The 21,253-nt window shown below is 35.5% G+C and overlaps 1 protein-coding gene across 1 annotated transcript in view; it reads left to right on the top strand.

Moving 5' to 3' along the window:
* Positions 1-4,977: 4,977 nt before the first annotated feature.
* The window catches only part of CUNH1orf141 (chromosome unknown C1orf141 homolog), a 29,634-nt gene continuing 13,358 nt past the window's right edge, over positions 4,978-21,253 (top strand). The window contains exons 1-3 of the mRNA XM_055305249.1: positions 4,978-5,052; positions 10,228-10,385; positions 18,666-18,778. Coding sequence (XP_055161224.1) covers positions 4,978-5,052; positions 10,228-10,385; positions 18,666-18,778 — 346 coding nt within the window. The remainder of the gene's footprint in view (positions 5,053-10,227; positions 10,386-18,665; positions 18,779-21,253) is intronic.

Below are 21,253 nucleotides of genomic sequence, written 5' to 3'. Positions count from 1 at the left end.
GGCAACACAGAGAAGTTAAGCAATTAGCCCACAGTCATACAGCTGATAAGTAGCAGAGCCAAGGATTCCAGGCAGTCTGACTCCAGAGTCCATGTTCTTAACACATTATGCTGCATTTCTAAAGTTGAAGGTGGGAGAGAAACTAATGTTTTTTAATGCTATAGATTGATCTAGAAGAACCCCAATAGTATTTTGACATTACTTGTGAAACTCATAAATGTAAATGCCAGCTAAAAGCTGTCATAACATTTATAGTTGTTCATTTCCTTTATGGCTGATAGTTAATTCATTCAGATTGTTAGGTAACAAGGATGCAAAGATGAATTAGAAATGGTTGCTGCTTTCAAGAAACACATAGTCTAGAGGAAGAATAAAACTATACCAAATGGTTTAATAGAGAACAATAAGGACTGGGGTAACAATATACACAGGCTAGCATGTGAGCACATTGAACAATTAAATCATAGGGTAACAAAGAAAGCTTCTCTGCATAAGTGTTATTTGTGTTGGATCTTGATGGATGAATAGAACTTAGAAATACAGGGAATGGCAGAAGCCAAGCAACTAATAAAGGAGAATGCAACACATTTGGGGAATTGCCAATTTTTCATTAGGACTGGGTTATCATGTATACACAAGGAAGAAGTAGATGAGGTTAGAGACTTAGAGGCTAAATCCTGATTCTTACATGATAAATTGAGGAGCTTGACCCTTTCTCCTAAGCTGTAGGGAGAGAATGAAACCTTAATCAGGGAGGGGTGTGTGTGTTTTCTTGAGAAAATATGTCAAATATGAAGGACAGAATAGAGGATAAATGGATCAAATATATAGACATATTTTGAAACTATGCCAATAAATAATCCAGGCAACAAATTATGGAACTCTAAATTGAAGCAATGGCAATGTAAATGGATAAGAGGAGAAAACCTGAGAGGATATGTAGGATGTAGCATAGACAAGATAAAGATCGCATTGTTAGGGAGGGCATGACAGTGAGTTGTCCTGCAGAGTGGTGACCAAATCCTAGTTCAGGGACTAGCTGCATCAAAATGGCTTTTAAAAATAGATTCCTCATCTTCACCTCCATAAATTCTGACTTAGCAGGTCTGTAATAGCAACCAAAAATCTGTATACCTTGGAGGTTTATGAGTTTATTCTACAGTAAAAAGGATTGAGAACCATTGCAATGCCTAAGTTTATGGGTTGGATGCCTAAGAGATAACTAATGTGATAATAAAAATTGCAAGAGATTTTTGGCTGAGGGGGAAAAAAGATGTGGACGAATTTACCTTTGAATCAAATTTTCCTAGGGGAAATCTGGGTTGATCTAGGAATATAGATTTGGAACTCAAAAGAGATATTTTGTTTGAAAATAAATGGTGGTAGATAAAGCTATGAGTTTGGGAAGTCATCCCATAGAATATACGGAATAATGAAAAAGATGGCCTGAGGATTAGTAACACTAAGGATGAGGAACACTGTTATTTTTCACAAGCATTTAGGGAGTCATTGGAGGAAGGAGTCTTCAGAGAGAGTTAAGAAGACAGGACTATTGTCATAGAAACCAGAGAGGCCAGAATTTCCATAGAAAGGAGAGGGCAACATGAACATATTGTAGACATTCAAATAAAGTAAATAAGAGCAGAAAAGTGCTCACTGATTTTTAAGATGGTGACCCTGGTGGCCTACAAGAGTAGATTTAGTTCCATAGTATAGAAGGAAGCCAAATGATGGTAAAATAAGAAGGAAAATGGGACACCTGGGTGGCTCAGTGGTTGAGTGTCTGCCTTTGGTCCAGGGCGTGATCCCAGAGTTCCGGGATCAAGTCCTGCATCGGGCTCCCTGCATGGAGCCTGCTTCTCCCTCTGCCTGTGTCTCTGCCGATCTCTCTCTCTCTGTGTCTCTCATGAATAAATAAATGAATAAATCTTTAAAAAAAAAGAAGGAAAGAAATGTAAGAAATTAGAAACCCTAAGTAAAGATGAATATTTTAAGAAACTTGTCAATCAAATTTCTTAATAACAGAAGAGAATAACAGCTACTAGGTTTAAGGGAAGAATTTTTTTTTCTTTTTTAGAACTAGAAGAGGCATCATGCTAAGGAGAAGAAATTGGTGAAGAAAAGAGATTGACAGATACTGGAGAGAGAGGACAATTAATGGGAGTAATTCTTTTAGGAAGACAGAGGTAATAGAGTCTAGAGTACAGTGGGAGGGATTAGCTTTAGATGGGAGAGGCAATACTTCCATTAAAATTAAAATACAGGTGAGATGGGAATGGATGCAAGTAAGACTTTGGCATGAGAGATAAAAGTTGAAGAAGTTCTTGATGGTTCTGCTTGTTTTTTTTTAAGATTTTATTTATTTTATTATTTTAAAAAGAGCAAGAGAGTGTGCATAAGCAGGGGCAGGGGAGGAACAGAGGGAGAGAATCTCAAGAAGAAACCGTGCTGAGTGTGAAGCCCATGTAGGGCTCTATCTCCTGACCCTGAGATCATGACCTGAGCCAAAACCAAGAAACCATCATTTAACAACTGAGCCACCCAGGAGCCTGATGGTCTGTTTTCTTAGTGATAGAGGAGAGCCTGTCTGCCTTGCTCAGGAAGATAATGTCTAACAGGTACCAACTTCCTCAGTAGATTTGATGGAATGCCTAGAGCAGTATCTCTCATGTATACAGTTAAGTAGCCAAATGAAGAAATAGACAATTAAATGTTTATCATCAGATGATAATATATGCCCACAGAAGTAGAATAATGAAGTAGAATATGTGCTCATAGAAATAGAAATATGAAGTAGAAGTATGAAACCAATGTTCTGGATTAAAGTGGACATTACAATGAAAAGATTGAATCAAAAAAGGCTGAAACACATTTATATTGAGGAACACATAATACAATATTTTGCATTAAAGGATTAGTTTTTAGTTTATGCATAGCAGTTGAGATATACCATTGTATTAGACGTGTCTGATGTTTCTTTGCTCTCAGTGTTTATTTGAAGAGATACAGCTAAGCCTTTGGTACCCTTGATATAATGATAAAAGCAAGACAAGGTAGTCTGTAATGTTTCCTGACCTCTACTTTGTCCCAGGGCCATTTATCCATTAGAAACCACTGGCGCACTGCCAAAGACCTATGAAAACATTTGCAAACTGAAAAAAGTAGAAGCTTCAAAATATGTAAATGAATCTACAAAACTAAAATTAATAAGATTCAATTTCATTAACAGTCAAATTTATTATTCATAAAACTGTCATTGACACATAAAAATAATTTGTTGCTTAGGTTTTCTCACTTAAAAAATCTCATGATATGCACAGTGATTTGCTAGAAATCATATCATAGGCTAACTAATTTACTTTAGCAAAATAATTTTAAATAAAAAATGTAATTCCTCTAAATTGCCGCTGTGTGTGTGTGTAAAATGTGATGATGTGGTGAATCCTAAAATGTCTGATGTGATGTTGAAGATGTGTGACAAGTGAGAGGTGTAGGAATCTTACTCTTTAAAAAAGACCTGCTTTCTGGTCCCTCTCACAAGTAAGCCATGTACCCCAGTAGCCCCTTGTATAACTTATCCCTTCTTCAAAATGGCAAACCCACTCACTTCAATAAGCTGGTTCTTACAGTTATTTGCTTTTCTATCCCTTATTGAGAAATAGAAACTTTTGTTCCCAATAAAAGAAATTTTGGTGAAAATATGGAAGCCTTCTCCACCCCCCTTGAACTCATATTATGCTTAAGGAAAACACAGAAACTAAAATTCCTTTAGTTGTTTTTAGGATATACAAGCGGAATGGTTCCTGGATTGGAAAAGACAACACGTAGTGCCCAGATAATCTAGATTCTCTTCTAAAATCTGTCCCGTACTCTTCAATAGGAGACCCAGAAAGTCTGAGATACTCATAACTGTGCTAACACCCTTGCCTACATATCCCCTCTCCAATCTGCAACGTCAGGGTATATGGTTTGTAACAAGGAACATTCTGCCTGCAGGTCCATGGCCCAGAAGAGTCCAAGAGTAGAAAAGACTGCTAAAAGAAACCAAGTGCTAAATATAATGAGCTTTTGGCAATAGAGTCCTTGACCCTTGTCTTTGCATGTATTATTGCCTTTATGAGATAATGATTGAATTATATAATATGGGAGAAATAGCATAGACATTTTTGAGCTTGAAAAAGAACCTTAGTGTTGACATTGGTGTTACTTAGAAATATTGATGAATTCAGTACTTTCTGTGAACCATACAATGTTTACATCTAAATGCCACCAAAGCCCATTCAAATCACTAAGCAAAAATATGGAGGGAGCTTTGGGTTAACATTCTGATTTTTGCCTCTACTCTGCTCCTAGCTATTTGTGGTGCATTGAAAAGGTACTTTGTGTCCTGATGTATAACATTCAGGACCTCAAGCCTAATATGGACTGCCTGACCCCAGATGTAATTTTCAGCAATATTAATTGGCTAGAGAATATGGATTATTATGACAATAGGACTCAGCCAGCTTGGCAACTGCTCCTTCTGTGCCTGATCACCTTCTAAGTGCTGTATTAAGAGTCTTGGATCATTGACCAATTTATCTTGAATGCAATTAACTATGCAAATGTGAACTCTTCACACTTACTTTCATTAAAATTATATCACAACAAAAAGAAAATAGATATAAATCAAGCCAGTGCCCTTGCTTCAAGTCTGAGTCACATCTGGTTCAACTCCCCTTTATCATGCATTTAAACATTCCTAAGGTCCACACATATCTGGGAGTTCTGATCATGTGAACTTCTGTCTAAAAACAACTTGGATTCTCTATAATCCTGTGATTTATTCCATGATCTATACAGTTCTATTTTGTACCCCAAATAGTAATAAAAATGTGGGTCTCTTAACTTATACCTAAATAATCAATTTTATGTTTAAAATTTAATTATTTTGGAGATCTCTTTTTTACTTTTTAAATAGGAATTTACTGACTGAAAATGACAGAAAAAATCTTAGAGAAGTTAGATATTCTGGATGAGCAGGAAAAGATACTCTTGGCCAGAAGAACAAAGGTTTGTAAATGAAAGCTTGAATTAAATTTAATCATTAAACTGTTATCATTTCAAATGTGAATGATTATCTTTACTTTTTAGTTAATGACACAGTAATATGGAGATATAAGCTAATTTGTAAAAAGTAAATAATTATATTAGTTCAAAAAGTTATCTATGTAAGTATACATTAAGAATTAATTAGATATACAAGGTAACTTTTGGATAGCTGCCATATTTTTTTCTTTCAAGATCTTATTTAAATTCAAGTTAGTTAACATATAGTGCATTATTAGTTTCACAATATGGTTCAGTGATTCATCAGTTGCATATAACACCCAGTACTCATTACAACAAGTGCCCTCATTAGTGCCCATCACCCACTTACCCCATCCACCTCCACCTCCCCTTCAGCAACCCTTAGTTTGCTCCCTATAGTTAAGATTCTCTTATGGTTTGCCTCCCTCTCTGTTTTTCTTATTTTATTTTTCCTTCCCTTCCCTTATGCTCATCTGTTTTGTTTCTTAAATTCCACATATGAGTGAAAGCATATTTGTCTTTCTCTGACTTATTTTGCTTAGCATAATATACACTCTAGCTCCATTTGCATCATTACAAATGGTAAGGTCTCATTCTTTTTGATGGCTGGGTAATATTCCAGTGTGTGTGTGTGTGTGTGTGTGTGTGTGTGTGACATCTTTTTTCTTTTTAAAGATTTTATTTATTCATTCATGAGACACACACACACAGAGGCTGAGACAAAGAGAGAGAGAGAGAGAGAGAGAGAGAGAGAGAGAGAGAGAGGCAGAGACACAGGCAGAGGGAGAAGCAGGCTCCTTGCAGGAAGCCCATTGTGGAACTCCACCCGGGACTCTGGGATCACGCCCTGAGCCAAAGGCAGACGCTTAACCGCTGGGTACTAAGAGCCACCCAGGCATGCCGGTTCTATCATATTTTAAATCCATGTACATTCAGGTAGGGAATTGGTAACTAGAATCTAATTGATTGTGGAGTTTTGCCTAAGATTATTATAATGCCTTCAGCTCATAGGTTTGCACAAAGGTGACATTAGCTTCTTAAATAAAGGGGAATTGATTTCAGAAATGTTACCTACTCACCAATTTATAATCAATAAAATTTATAAAGCATGAATCATATAAAATTCTTAGAATACTACCAGTATCTCAGTTAATATTTATGGGAAGAGTATTATGTGCCAGATGCTACACTAGAAACTTCTAATGACATATTTCATCCTCCATCTTTTATTAATCTGTAATCTTTAATTAGTATCTATGGGAAAGGTATTATCTTCAGTTTTAGGAATGATAAAACTCAAAAAATTACATGATTTTCCCAATATCATACAATTATTAACTATTAATAAAATGAAAACCATTTTCTCTTTGGTAAAAAACATTTGGTAAAATGTACACTAAATTGAAATGGAGTCTCTCAGTTCAATAAAAAATTACTAAATGAGATCATGAACCTATTATAGATAAATATTGAATAAAAGAGCTTAATGAATGTTTTATTTTAAAAGTATACAGTTTCTTGGGGGTCTTGGGTGGTTCAGCTGGTTAAGTACCTGATTCTGCACTGAGCATGGAATCTGCTTCAGATTGTCTCTCTCCCTCTCCTTTTGCCCCTCCCCCTGTGTGCACACTTTTAAAAAAAAGGCAAAAAAAGGGCAGACGCTTAACCTCTGAGCAACCCAGGCGTCCCTCACATCTTTATCCATTCATCAGTTGATGGGCCTTTGGACTCTTTCCATATTTTGGCCCTTGGATACAGGCCAAATTATATTAGGTCATAATATATCTAAGGTGATTAAGATAAAAAAAACAAATAGGCAGTCAAATAGTAAATGTGACTCCTATAGTTGTCACTAATATGATAAACATAAAAAGTTATTTAATTGGTTTATTAAAAGGAAAAAATTGGTATAGTTAGCAAATTAAAAATAAAGGTCATAAAAATTTAAGTAAAAAAGGTGAGAGTTTCATAAAATTCAATATAAAATATTAATGAAGAATATAGTTTTGGGGGCACCTGGGTGGCTCAGTTGGTTGAGTGTCCAACTCTTGGTTTCAGCTCAGGTCATGACCCCGGGGTGGGGGGATCTAGCCCCACAGCTGGGCTTCCTGCTTGGTGAGAAATCTTCTTCCCTTCTCCCTCTGCTTCTTCGCCTCCTCCTGCTTGCATTCTCTCTCTCTTTTTTTTCTGTCTCTCAAATAAATAAGTCTTTTTAAAAAAGAATGTAGTTTTCAAAAATAAGATTCTTAGCACATATGAGCACTTTAATTTGGTTACACAAAGACTTGCAAAATAATATAACAATGTGAGTTAATCAGGCATAAAGAGCTTAGAGTCTGAGAGATCATGGAAAATAGCAGAGAGGAGCTCTGAAGTGATTGAACATATTTGTGAACCTGAAAATGAAAATGTTGATGCTTGAATAATAACTTGATTTTCAGTGTTTTTCATAGTCGTTTCCTTTTATTCAGAAAATAAAGTTGAGAAATATTGGGAAAAAACCAATAAATTAATTATTGTCACCCAAATTTTGAAATAGCAAACCAGGAGTAACATACTAAAGCGACCATATTGGACTTACGCACTTCAAAGTTCATTCTATTTTAATTTTTTGTTTAAAATGAAATGAAATGTACTTTAGGAAATATAGTTAGAGATAAATCTGTTTAATTTCTCCTGAAATTTCCTTTTATATGAATTTTAAGTTATTATTAGTCATAATAATTCTTACCTTTTACTAAGAGCTTCCTTTGTGCAAAGCGTTTCCATACATTTTCTCATTTTGTGTTACTATGCCAACTTTATGTGTTACTGATCAAGTGTTCTCTGGAAATTCTTTTGAAAGGATATATAATGAAAATTTAAAACTTTTCTTATTTTTAAATTATAATAATTAAAACATGCTTTTGGAAATAACATACAGATATGTATAAAAATTATACTTAAAGAAAATTACATAAAGGAAAATTGTCTTTGGCCTCTTCAGCTGTTTCCTCTTGAAGCAAACAACATTTAGCAATTTGGGTTTATCCATCCACATCTTATTTCATGCTCCTATAAAGATATACAAATATTATATATGTGTATAAATTTATTTATCTTTGCATATACTCATACATAAATATGCAGGTACACATATGAGCACATACGTATATTTATGAAGGTGAATTGTCTCTATTTGCTTTTTTGATGACCAAAAGATGAGATAACAATATATAAATCACTTTGGTAATTGTCTCTTTATTTTTAATTTTTTTTTATTTTGAAATAATTATCAATTCATAGGAAGTTGCAGAAGTACTACAGAGTCCCAATTCCTTTTCATCCAGGTGCCCCCAGTGCTGACATCTTATATGGGTAGTGTACAATATCAAAATTAGTTTGAATCCCAACCTATGTTAACATTGGTGTATTACTGTTAACCGGTCTACAGAGTTTATTTAGTTTTCACCATTTTTAACCTGTATTCATCTGTGTGTAGAGTTTTATTGATTTCATCCCATAGTAGATTTGTGTGATCACTACCAAAATCAAGGTCAGCATATCTCCATCACCAAAAAAAGACCTTCCTCAGGTTACTTCTCTGTATCTGTATCTATACCCCCACACCATTCCCCATCTGTCCTTGGCAATGGCTAATCTGTTCTCCATCTTTATAACAGTAGTTTTGAGAATATTATATAAATGAAATCATTCAGTATGTGAAATTTTGAGATTGACTTTTCACTAAGCATAATGTCCTTGAGGCACATCTAAGTTTCTACATGAATCAATAGCTTTATTATTATAAATAATATATAAATTTTATTGCTGACTAGTATGCCATTATATGGATGTACAGAGTTTCAACCACTCACCCATTGACAGACATTGGGGTTGTTTTCAATATTTTGCTTTAAAAAATAAAGCTGCAGGATCCCTGGGTGGCGCAGCAGTTTGGCGCCTGCCTTTGGCCCAGAGCGTGATCCTGGAGACCCGGGATCGAATCCCACGTCGGGTTCCCGGTGCATGGAGCCTGCTTCTCCCTCTGCCTGTGTCTCTGCCTCTCTCTCTCTCTGTGTGACTATCATAAATTTAATAAATAAAATAAATAAATAAATAAATAAATAAATAAAGCTGCTTGTAAAAAAGTTGCAAATTGAATCCCAATTTAAAAAAAAAGCTGCAAATATGCAGCTGCTTTGCATATTTGTATACAGGTTTTTGTATGAATGTAAGTTTTCATTTCTCTGGGGTGAATGTCCAAGAATGTAATTGTTGGTGCAATTTCTGTCTCTTAAATTCAACAAGGTTAAGGCCACAAGGCTTGATGGGAGTTCTCCCTCCCTGTGTCTCAGTGTGGAAACTGCCTCCAGTAAGTAAGCTGAGCTATTGTGGGATTTACCTCATTTGTTTCCATTTTTTTGGGGATTATGGTTCCTTTCCACACCATTCCTGTTTTCTAATGCCTAATTACAGTAGTTTTCATATGTTTTGTCTGATTTTCTAGTTGTTTACAGCAGGAGGGCAATTCCTGTAAGTGCTTAATCCCTCACTGGCAGAAGCAGAAGTTCCTATCCTTTGACTTGCTTTCAAATTTTTCATCACTTTATTCCTCTGTGCAGTGCTGAGAGATTTCTTTTGAAAAGATTTTTGGCTCCTTAGCTAACTCTTTAGCTATACCCCTTTTCCCTCTTCAGTCCATCTATATAAATATTTGAACACAGTCTTTTGATTGCTTTCTTAACTCTATTTCTGGCTTATGCAGCTAGACAAATGTTGGAGTGATTTACCACATTTGTGGAAACAGCAAGAGTAGCAGGTTGGAGACCATCTTGCTCTCCTTCCAATAACTCTATGTATCAGTATTGTCTTTGCCTAATTTATAGGTCATTCTTAAATTCTAAATTTTAGAATTAGGAGGGAACCTTCATAGTTCAAAGTCCCCTCATTTCATGGGTGGGAAAAGAGCAGCTCAAGTCAGACAGCAACGGCATAAAAAATGTTGGTACACAAGGCCCCTAGTTTTCAATCTGTAATATTTCTCCATTATTGACTGGCACATAGATTCTCTGTGAGTGCATAAAACGAGACTAACTTTCTTCCTTTCCACACAGGATTTTCCCGATATGAAAAGTGCTCATTTTTTCACAATGTTGTACTTTGGTTTTACCACAGAAAAACAGGCTTCAGAGTCAAGGAAAAAAAAAGACTTTGGTTACACCCCTGACATTTGACTTTCAGTTGGAATTTGAAGAGGATATTGTTCCATCCACATCTAAGAAAGTACCCAGGATCACAGAAGACAAGTCATATAGTATTAAAAAAACAAAAAGGTAACCATCCTAACTACTTTCCATTTGGAGTTTTAAAAGCATTGCTGTAGATTTGTCTTAGATTATGTAATCTGTATTTAATGTAAGCTTGGTCAAACACAGGTATGTTTCATAGTGCTTATGAGTTGCAATATATTTAATCAGCATTCTGATTATTCATATTTTGTAAAATATTTATTATAGTATTTTACTATTATAGATAATTAGATACTAATTACAATTCTCAATTTTTAAAGAAAGACTTTTCTTGAATTCTATTACATTGCCCCAAATTAATGTCAAGATTTATTTCAAACTTTAGATCAATAGACTGCCAAAAGAAGTCCACCTAGAAAACCAAGTAAGTCAGTTTCTCTGTGTACTTACAAGGGGTAGCCTGAATATGTCCTACTTGGTTTTTCACTGGTATTCGTGTGCGTAATGCCATATGATTTTTCCAAGCATCAGAAATGGAGATGAGAGCCCAGACAAAAGAAATAATAAGATGTAGAATCAGTAGAATTTCAGTCATACATTGGTGCTAAAGTGGACACTGTTCTTACCCCCACTTACTCTGCATAACCATTCAGTGTGTTCAGTGCAGTTTTACAAGTGAAAAGTTCATCTTGGTGAGGTTAAATAACTTGCCCAAGGTCACACAGATAAGTGGCCCAAACGGGATTTAAACTCCAGCAGTGCCATTTCAGAGCCTGTGCTCTTTAACACCATCCACCCCATTCTTAATGTAGAATGACTTGTGGCTTTGGGGCTTGGTGACTCGGTACATTATGACACTTGTACTTAGAGAACATAGGATGCAAAGCAGATTGAGGTGGATAAGAGGATTAGAGTAAGAAGAGCTGGGTTTTATTTGGATATATTAAGCTTTAGATGTCTGTGGAATATTCAGGAGGGGGGCATTCTTTCAGGAAGCAACCCATTCTTGCAATGAGTCCTCTCTAGCTGTTACAAAATGATTTGCTTAAATAACAGCATGAGGCAGAAAGTTTCTGTCCTTGTGTCAATAATGATATCCTGGTTACATTGGTTATATTGGATAGTTTCAGTTCCTCCATATCTTGAGATGCAGTTCCTGGTCTCATAAATTATGGTAATTATAATTTAGGTTACTGATCTCCACCAGTAGCTCGCAAACCTCATTCCTACACCGAGCCAATATGTCAGCTCTAATTAACATAGCTTTCACCTTAGCCTAAGCTTTATGTCAAAACCTATCTGACCTGAACCAGTGACTTTCTGGCTACTGCAGGCTTCTTTCATTTTTTTACCTCTAGCCCCTTTCCTATTCAAAGTGTGGTCTTCTATTCAGTGTGGTCTTCTATCCAACATCTTGTCACTCTAGAACTTGTTGGAAATGCAGAATGTCTGACCCCCCTCTCAGACAGAAGCTGCAATTAACAAGATCCCTTAGGTGATTCCTGTGAACACTAGTGATAGAGATGCACTGCTTTAGCCCAGTGGGTCTCAAACATGGAGAGCACCTTAAAACACTGATTTCTGGGCTGCACTTGCAGAGTTTTTCATTCAGTAGGTCTGGCTGAGGCAGGCCTGATAATTTGCACATCTAGTAAGTCTCCAGGTAATGCTGGTACTACTGGTCCCAGGACCATCCTTTGTGTCTCTGCTCTAGCTTATGTGCTACTCTAATCTTGCTGCCCAACACCAACATCTGTTCGTTCTGGTTTTTTCCTTGGTTTGGTTATCATATCAACTCTCAGTCTGGTGCTGTGAGCACCTAATTGGTGAAATCCGCCCAGGTTTATTTGTAGCTGAGCTTTGCTTTTAGAGTAGTAGGTGTTTTTTTTTTTTTTTTTTAAGATTTTATTTATTTACTCATGTAAGAGACACAGACAGAGAGGCAGAGATATACGCAGAGGGAGAAGCAGGCTCCAGGCAGGGGAGCCTGATGCGGGACAGATCCCAGGACTCCACAGACATCTAAAGCTTAATGGCAATCATCTGAGCTGAAAGCAGAGGCTGAGCCACCCAGGTGCCCCTCAGAGTAGTAGTTTTTAACACACCTACATACTAGTATTGCCTGGGGAGCTTTAAAATAATTGGATTTTACTTTAATTAGTTTGGAATGCAGCCCAGGCTTGACTATTCTTAAGATTCCCCAGATGATTCTTACATAAAGCTAAAATTGAGAACCATTCAAATTCTTAGGGCTTCTTTCTCAGTTACTCCCAGAGACATATTTTCCATGTTACTATTAGTTCAGGATTTTTACATTTTTCTTGGGTAAAAGGGAATTGATAAAATATTAAAAATATCTCTTGATTAATCTGTATGTCATCTCTAAGATTTCTCTGTAAACACCAAAACTACTCTTCTCTGCAATTTTTCATAATTGGACCTTTTACAGAAGAGTCATACTCATTTTAGCAAAAATAGTAATCCCTTTAAAAAATCATCTCTCAAATAAATAAATAAATCTGAAATAATAAATAAATATATGTTTTTAATAAAAATTTGAATAGGAGGGATCCCTGGGTGGCGCAGCGGTTTGGCGCCTGCCTTTGGCCCAGGGCGCGATCCTGGAGACCCGGGATCGAATCCCACGTCAGGCTTCCGGCGCATGGAGCCTGCTTCTCCCTCTGCCTGTGTCTCTGCCTCTCTCTCTCTCTCTCTGTATGACTATCGTAAATAAAAAATAAAAAAATAAAAATTAAAAAAAATTTGAATAGGAAAGCAAAAATAGAATACAAATGAAAATTGGATTGATAATCTAGAAGGTCAAGTAGAGGCATAAACTTGAGAAAATAGAAAAAAATGAAATGGAAATCAGATTGAAAAGAGATACATAGTAGGGTTTCAGAATATTTGACCTGTAAATATATACTTAATACATAAATATATACTTAATATATACTAGGTTTCATGATATTTGACCCATAAACATATACTACATAATAAGGAAATAAAGAAATATTAGGAAAAAATTCTCTTTTTTAAAAGACATACTTGAATTTTCCAATCAAAAGGGTTACCAAGTGTGACTTAAAGTAAAATTATTTGATTATTTAATTCCAAAGGCAGAAAAAAATTGGTTAATTACAAAGGAAAGGAAATCAAATGAATTTCATATGTTTCATCTACATAATCTCCTTTTTTAGAACAGAAAAGTAATCCAGGAATCCTGTGTCTGGATGAATCATCATTTATTGATTTTTATTTTTTATTTTTGTGAATCATCGTTTATTTATGTGAACAAAAGATAGACAAATTTGGGGGTAAGAAAAACTTTAGAAGGTAATATGCCTATGTATTCTTTCTGAGGGATTTACTTGGAAAAATATTTTATCCAAATTAAAATTAAATATAATTAAAATAAAGAAAATTTTGAGAAAGTAGTCAAACAACTTTTACAAAAGTACCACCTTTAAGCTGTGTCAGAGGTTAGTTTCTTCAAAGTTTCAAAGAACTATTTAAGTGGTTTCTCAGCATAGACAAAGGTGGAATAGTTTCAAAACATGTCTTCGATTCTCAAGTCTGAGCACAAGGACATAAAACCATTGCTGAATCTCACAAATATAGATTTTTTAAAGCTTAAAATATAAAATAGTAGCTTAATTGGTTCATTTGTCTATTTTCAAATCAGGAACATGTAACATAAAACAATTTTATATTTTTCCAATTTTACTCGGATCACTTTTGGTTATTAAAAGTCTATCCAAAAAATAATAATAAAAAAATTAACAAAAGTCTGTCCAATTTGTTATTTTGATCCACATGCTACTTGAAGCTTTCTCTACCCTGTCTAGCCAGTCTATTGACATCACAGGAGCTGAGCTAGCATACCTCCACTTCTTTCTTCTTCTAATCTTTTCTGCTTCTTGCATGGGAAAATCGGTGTACTATAACCAGCTCCTAACAATTTGTTAGAGCTGACTATTGAATTTTCAGGAATTTTGTGAAATGGCTAAGTTATTATTAAAAGTTAAACGAAGTAAACTAAAGTTTCAGTGACATAATAAAAACAAAGACATACTCAAACACATCCCTTTCTAATTCTTTTACTACATTTTACTATTATCTGTGTTTTAAATCATTTTCATTTATTATATCCATATGGTGGAACTACTGTATAATATCACATTACTACATATTTCTTTCCAATTCCACATTCAGCAATGTCCCATCAGTAGCTTGAAATCAATTATGTGTGTATTTATGCCACAAATATTAACAAAAATTACAAATGGGGGCTTGACTTTTTATTTGTCTAGATTTAAGAAAGTGAGGGACAAAATGTTGATGAAGACTAAACTTCAAAGTTTGTCTTGCCTGTAGTCATTATACTCTGAATAGCACACAAAATTGAGGATATATTCTAATATTCAAAAATTATCTGGCTCAGAAAAAAGTAGCTTATGTCATTGATGAATGAAGTTCCAATATGTCTTTATTTTTTCATTTTCATGTTATTCTTTAAAGTAAATAAAACTATCAATCAACATTCATGTTGGAACTACACTTGGAGAAAAGGTTATTAAACATTTAATAACCATGCCGTATAAACAGCACCATGCCTCCCAACGTCACCCCCAGCCCTCTATGGGAGCAAGAGAGGAGGGAGAAGGAAAAGACAATGTTTCTTACTTACCTATCTACTGCTACCATCTTCTTTCTCAGTTGTCATCCTCCAGCCTATTCTAGTCAAAAAAAAAGCCTTCCTGGTGAAATGGGTGAGGATGGTCAAAAGACAGAAACTTCCAGTTTACAAGATAAATAATTACTGAGGATATAATGTACAGCATGGTGACTATAGTCAACAATACTATATTGCATATTTGAAAATTGCTAAAGGAGTAGAACTTAAAAGTTCTCACCATAAGAAAGAAAAATTTTTAACTCTGTATCATGATGGATATTAACTAGACTTACTGTGGTGTTCATTTTACAATATATACATATATCAAATAATTATGTTGTATACATAAAACAAATACAATGTTATATGTCAAATATATCTTAATTTAAAAAAAAAGCTTTTCCTATGTGCTTATGTAGTAAGCACTGTGTTAGGCACTTGGTGGTGGCATGGGAGGTGGTGTTTGTCCCAAGGGAAGAAGAGCCACAGAATTTTTATATTAGACATAGCGCTTGCCCTCCAGAAATTGTAATCCTTACAGTCCTTACAATCATCTGGTTGCAAGAAGACAAAAAAGAGCCTAGCTCTTTAATGAGGCACAGGTGACAGTGGCTCAGACAGACCAGTTCCCTAACCGAAAGAGCTTCCTTCAGCCACACCTTTTCAAATTCATCCTCAACTCTTACTTTTTGTTTTCATCCTCAACTCTTACACTCTCTCGTATATGTCACAACTTCTTTTGTTAAGGATCACTAGCCTGCCAGTCAGCAATCTATGTGAGGTACCAACAAAATGGCCCAAGCCCAGTTACAACCTCAATGTCCATTTTCCCCCTCAGAAACTCAAGCATCTTTGCCATGCCACACAATGGGATACAGTGTGCTGTGATTTCTCCTCCTCACTCCACTCTGCAAATTTGTTTTTATATAGATAGACATAAGGCAAATCCATAAGTGTACTAACAGATGTGCAGCTGAGAAATGAGATGTCAGCCTCTACCTTTTGAAGGAGTCAGTCTTTGTAAGTGATTCCTTGGGAAACCCTAAGCATCTCTGCTCACTCTGACACTGAAAAGAGAGGGGAAAGCCACAGCCAACTCTATGAGGTCAATGAGATAATTCTGATATGTACCCCCTACCCCACTACAGTTTTCTGCTCCTTGGGAGAAGAGGAGAATGGCCCCAAATATTGGTGGGTCTTTGTAGAATACAGGCTATTTTTTGTTCCTCTTACTCAGCCTTAGATAAAAAATCATCTGGTCACCCATTCTAAAACAACAGGATAAGTGCCTTTCAATAACTTACTATATTAACAAATAGAATCTAACACTATATTAAATAAACATTACTATGACTAAGTGGAGTAAATTTCAGGAATAGTAAAAAGTACTACTCACTGACCTCTTACTATATCACGAACACTTGCTAAGCACTTTCTAGACTTCATTTTATGTAATTCTTACACTAACCTGTAAGATAGTTATTACCCACATTTGGCCTGTGAAGGACTGAGATTCAGAGGAAATTAATATTCTACAGAAGTTCACATAGAGTCAAGATGCAAGTAAGGTCCAACTCTGAAGTCCATGCTCTTTGGTTCACCATAAGGATATCCATATCCAAACACCTCTATATATTCTGCAAATGTATTTAAAAAATGCCTTAGTAAGATAAGGCTAAAAAAATATCTTCTTAATGAGAGTGTATAGCCAACATCATGCTTGGGGTGGAACACTTGACACATTACCTTTTAAATAAGAAGCAGAAGGATGCCCATTCTCACTAGTATCCTACACTCTTCTAGAAGCGCTTGCCAATGATATTAAATTAGAATATAAGACAAAAATATAAATGTTTTGAAAAGAACAGATAAATTATTTTATGAAGATTAAATAATTGTTTACTGAAAAACCCAAAGAGAATAAACTAAAATTTCATTGGAATTATAAGATTATAAGAAAGTTTAATAAAATTCACCAGAACAATTTGTGCACTCAACACATTTATTACACATGTACTGTATGCCAGTCACTGTTCTAGGTGCTGAGTATGCAACAGTGAACAAAACAAACTCTGCCCTCAATTTATCTTTTAGGATAAGGTGAGGAGACAGATATTAAACTAAATGAACAAATGAATATATAATATAAATCCACTAGTGATAGATGCTGTGAAGAAAAATAGAGTAAATTAATGGAATTAGGATTGATTACTATTTTAGATAGAGAAGTAGACAGAAAAGACCTTTCTGAAGAGATGGAAATTTGAGTACTCTTAAGAAAATACTCTTATAACTTAAGGGAGTAACCCTTGGCAATAGCTAGAGGAAGAGTATTACAAGCAGAGGGATGAGCAAGTACTATGGTCCTGAAATGTGAGCTTAAGTTGCTTTCCTTAACAGCACTTTGCTTCCAGGGCAGGGCAGGGGCGGCGGTGGGGCAGGGGGGGGGGTAGTGCACAGAGAGAGGCCTGGAAGGGCATTTAATGGAAGTTCCTCTACTTAGAAACATGAAAAATGGGGAGACAGTTTCTGTCTTGGAGTGAGAATTTTGAACTTTGAGTCTAGTAGGAAATAACTGGAGGGAAATGGCAATCACATTTATATTTTAAGGGTGCCACCATGGTTGCACTAGGAATAGACTACAGAGGATGAGTGATAGCAGAGAAAGCCAACAGAAGGTGAGAGACACATGGAAGTAGCTCAGATGGGAGATGAAGGTGTCTTGGACTAGAGTAGAAGTAACACGGAAAGAAGTAGTTAGACTGGGATGCGTTTCTAAGAAAGATCTAGTGAGGTTTGGTGACAGTTGGGAATGGGGAATGAGAGAAAGAGAAATCAAAGATATTGTCAAGTTTTTGGCCTACACTTCTGGTTGAATGGAGCTGGGTAAGCCTCAAAGAGGAATAGATTGGGAAGGAAGCAAAAGCAAGGATGTGGTTTTGAATGTGTTTAGTTTAAGATGTCTATAACAAAGCTAACTGCAGAAGTCATGTAGCAGTTGGATACATAAATCAGGAGCTCAGGGAAGAGTCTGAGGGCTTATAAATAATAATTATAAATCTGGGGGACATCAGCCTATAGATAATATGTAAAGATGTGAGATGGGATGATATCAACTGAAGGTGAGTGTCTGAGTTTGGAAGACTGAGTCATGGGTTTTTCCAGCATTTAGTGGTCAGAATGGTATTAGATGAATAGTATTACATGAATTATATAATAGTATTAACTTCATTACATTGTCAGTTAAAGGATTTAGGGGAAATTTTTCCTTTACAATAAATAAATGCTGTGATCCTATCTAGTCTACTATTTTGGTATCTGAACTGATTGTTAACTGTGTCCCATGACTTTAACTCAGATCTGACAATGTCCCCAATATCTCATTTAATGTATTTCCAGAATATTTTTAAAGGGTTAATCAGCTTGTGAACTATAGTTTTCTAGAGTGCCCTCAATCCTATGACAACAGCAGCTTCCTATCTGTCTCTACTTCAAGTGATTATCACTAATATTCTCAGCTCTGGCTCAGTCCCATTCTTTCACATTTTGTATTATAATATTATTAACTTCAATAACATCTTATCTATATAACTGGGACTTAACCACATTTCTCCAAATTAATTTTTTAGATTAGTTCCATAGATTTTTCTGATTCTTTTAATTTAGATTAATTTTATTTTTTCTAGATATATCTGCTTCAAAAATGAACCTGAACCTAGAAAGAGTGATTTTGGAAAGTTAAATTTAGGACCACACATTGTATCAACAAATATAAGAACTCAAGAAAGCAAGTCAATAGGTAATGCTCTGTGTAACATGCTTCTTTATTAATGAGTGCTTTTATTATATACTTTATTATTTATTAATGTGTTTCTTAAAAGTTCTCCATGATTTGATGTCTCTGTTGAAAGAATTTGCTTGAAAGTATATGGCTTATAGCTGCAGTGTGAAAGATTTCAGTAAGCTATACAGAAGAATTTCCTAAGATACGTTAAATATCAGAATGGACAATATCTAGAAGTCACAAATTAAGAATACATTTTTATGTTTATTTTTCTAGAAAGAAAATATCTGAGTTTCCTTCATGTCAACGCTGAGTTTCCTTGTCAATGTTAAAAAAAGAAATCAGGGATCCCTGGGTGGCGCAGTGGTTTGGCACCTGCCTTTGGCCCAGGGCGCGATCCTGGAGACCCGGGATCGAATCCCACATCGGGCTCCCGGTGCATGGAGCCTGCTTCTCCCTCTGTGTGTGTCTGCCCCCCCCCCCTCTCTCTGTGACTATCATAAATAAATAAATTTAAAAAAAAATCTTTAAAAAAAAAGAAATCAGTTAACATGGGCATCTTGCTTAATAAAAACTTACTTTACAGAAATTGTAAAGTAAAGGAATTTACTTTCTTCAAAATTTAAGGAATCTGTAAGCTAGGAACTAGCCCTGCAAACGTTCAGAGAATTTTAGAGTTTTGTGTTGCCTTTGTTTTTCTTTCTCTGTGATTATCAAAGAACCACGCAATTGAATCATTCTCACTGACCCCTTTGATTGAGGCTCCTTTACTCCACATTGCCCCATATTGATTCATTTCTCTGAAACACTTCATCATCTAAATTCTCAAAGGATTTGTTTACATACAATGTCTCTATTTCCTCAACATTTGTTCAAACCTCCAACTCCAGCCTGATTTCTACCTCCACCATCTACTGAAGCTGCTCTGATCAAGAGCATCAATGATCTCCACTCCTAAGTCCAAATAATATTTCTGTTTTCACTTTCTTCTACTTCTCAATATAAATATAGTTGGTTGACTGCTCCCTCCTTAATCTCTTCTTTGGGATTTTGGAACTGCTATCTCTTGTTTTCCTACTCTATTACTCTTCAGTCTCTCCTCTTAATTTATCTTCTCCATCATTAAAATAGTGTACAGTTGACCCTTGAACAACATGGGGGTTAGGGGGACTGAATCCACTACACAGTCAAAAATCAACATGTAACTTTTGATTCCCCCAAAACTTAACTAATAACTTACTGTTGACCAGAAGACTTTCCAATAACATAAACACATATTTTATATGTATTATATGCCATATTCTTATAATAAAATAAGCTAAAGAAAACACGTTATTAAGAAAATCATGGGACGCCTGGGTGGCTCAAAGGTTAAGCATCTGCCTTTGGCCCAGGGCATGATCCTGGAGTCCCAGGATTGAGCCCCATGTCGGGCTCCCTACACAGAGCCTGCTTATCTCTCTGCCTGTCTCTGCCCCCCTCTCTCTGTGTCTTTCATGAATAAATAAATGAAATCTTAAAAAAAAAAGAAAATCATAAGAGTACCATACTGTAGTAGTTCAGGTAGTTCAACCTATGTTGTTCCAGGATCAAATGTATATCACAATTTATCTATTCTACTGATGAAATTTTTGGGTTTTAGTTTGTCGACCATTACAATGATGAATAAACATTCTTATTTATGCATCCTGCTATAAAATTTTCTTGAGAGTGTATATCTAGGATTTATATTGCCAAATATACTTATCTTCAACTATCATAAATACTGGCAAACTTTCCAAAGTATTTGTACCAATTTGTACTCCTATCAGATTTGTGAGAGCTCTTTTTGTTCTGCTTTCTTGTTAACATTCAAAATTGCTCAATTTTTATATTAGTATACATAATAGTATATCATTATGTTTTAATTTACATTTCCATGATTACCAATAAGTTTGAGAACTTTTTTGTAAGACTGTTGATCAATTAAATTTACACTTTTGGAAATCACCTGAGCTTTAACTCATTTTATTTTTAAAGATTCTGTTTATTTATCTCAGAGAGAGAGCGCACATGAGCAGGGGGAGGGGCAGAGGGAGAAAGAGAAGCAGACACCCCACTGAGTGCAGAGCCTGAAGTAGGGCTTGACCCAGGGCTTGATCCTAGGATCCTGAGAACATGACCCAAGCTGGAGTCAGATGCTTAACTGACTGAGCCACCCACATGCCCCTTACCTCATTTTAAAAGTAGGTTTGTCCTTTTCTTTTCCGTTTTTTTTCTTTTAAAGATTTTATTTATTTATTCATGAGAGATGCAGAGACATCAGCAGAGGGAGAATCAGGAGCCTGATACAGGACTCAATCCCAGCACCCCGGGATCAAGACCTGAGCCAAAGACAGACGCTCAACCATTGAGCCACCCAGGTGTTCCAGTTTTTGTCCTTTTCTTATAGATTTCTTTATGTATTCTGGTTACTAGTTTTTTGTTGGTTTTACGTGTTGTGAATATCTT

This window comes from Nyctereutes procyonoides, unplaced genomic scaffold (assembly GCF_905146905.1).
Source record: "Nyctereutes procyonoides isolate TBG_1078 unplaced genomic scaffold, NYPRO_anot_genome, whole genome shotgun sequence".
Classification (NCBI taxonomy): Eukaryota; Metazoa; Chordata; class Mammalia; order Carnivora; family Canidae; genus Nyctereutes; species Nyctereutes procyonoides.
This window is presented reverse-complemented; position numbering and strand designations above follow the sequence as displayed.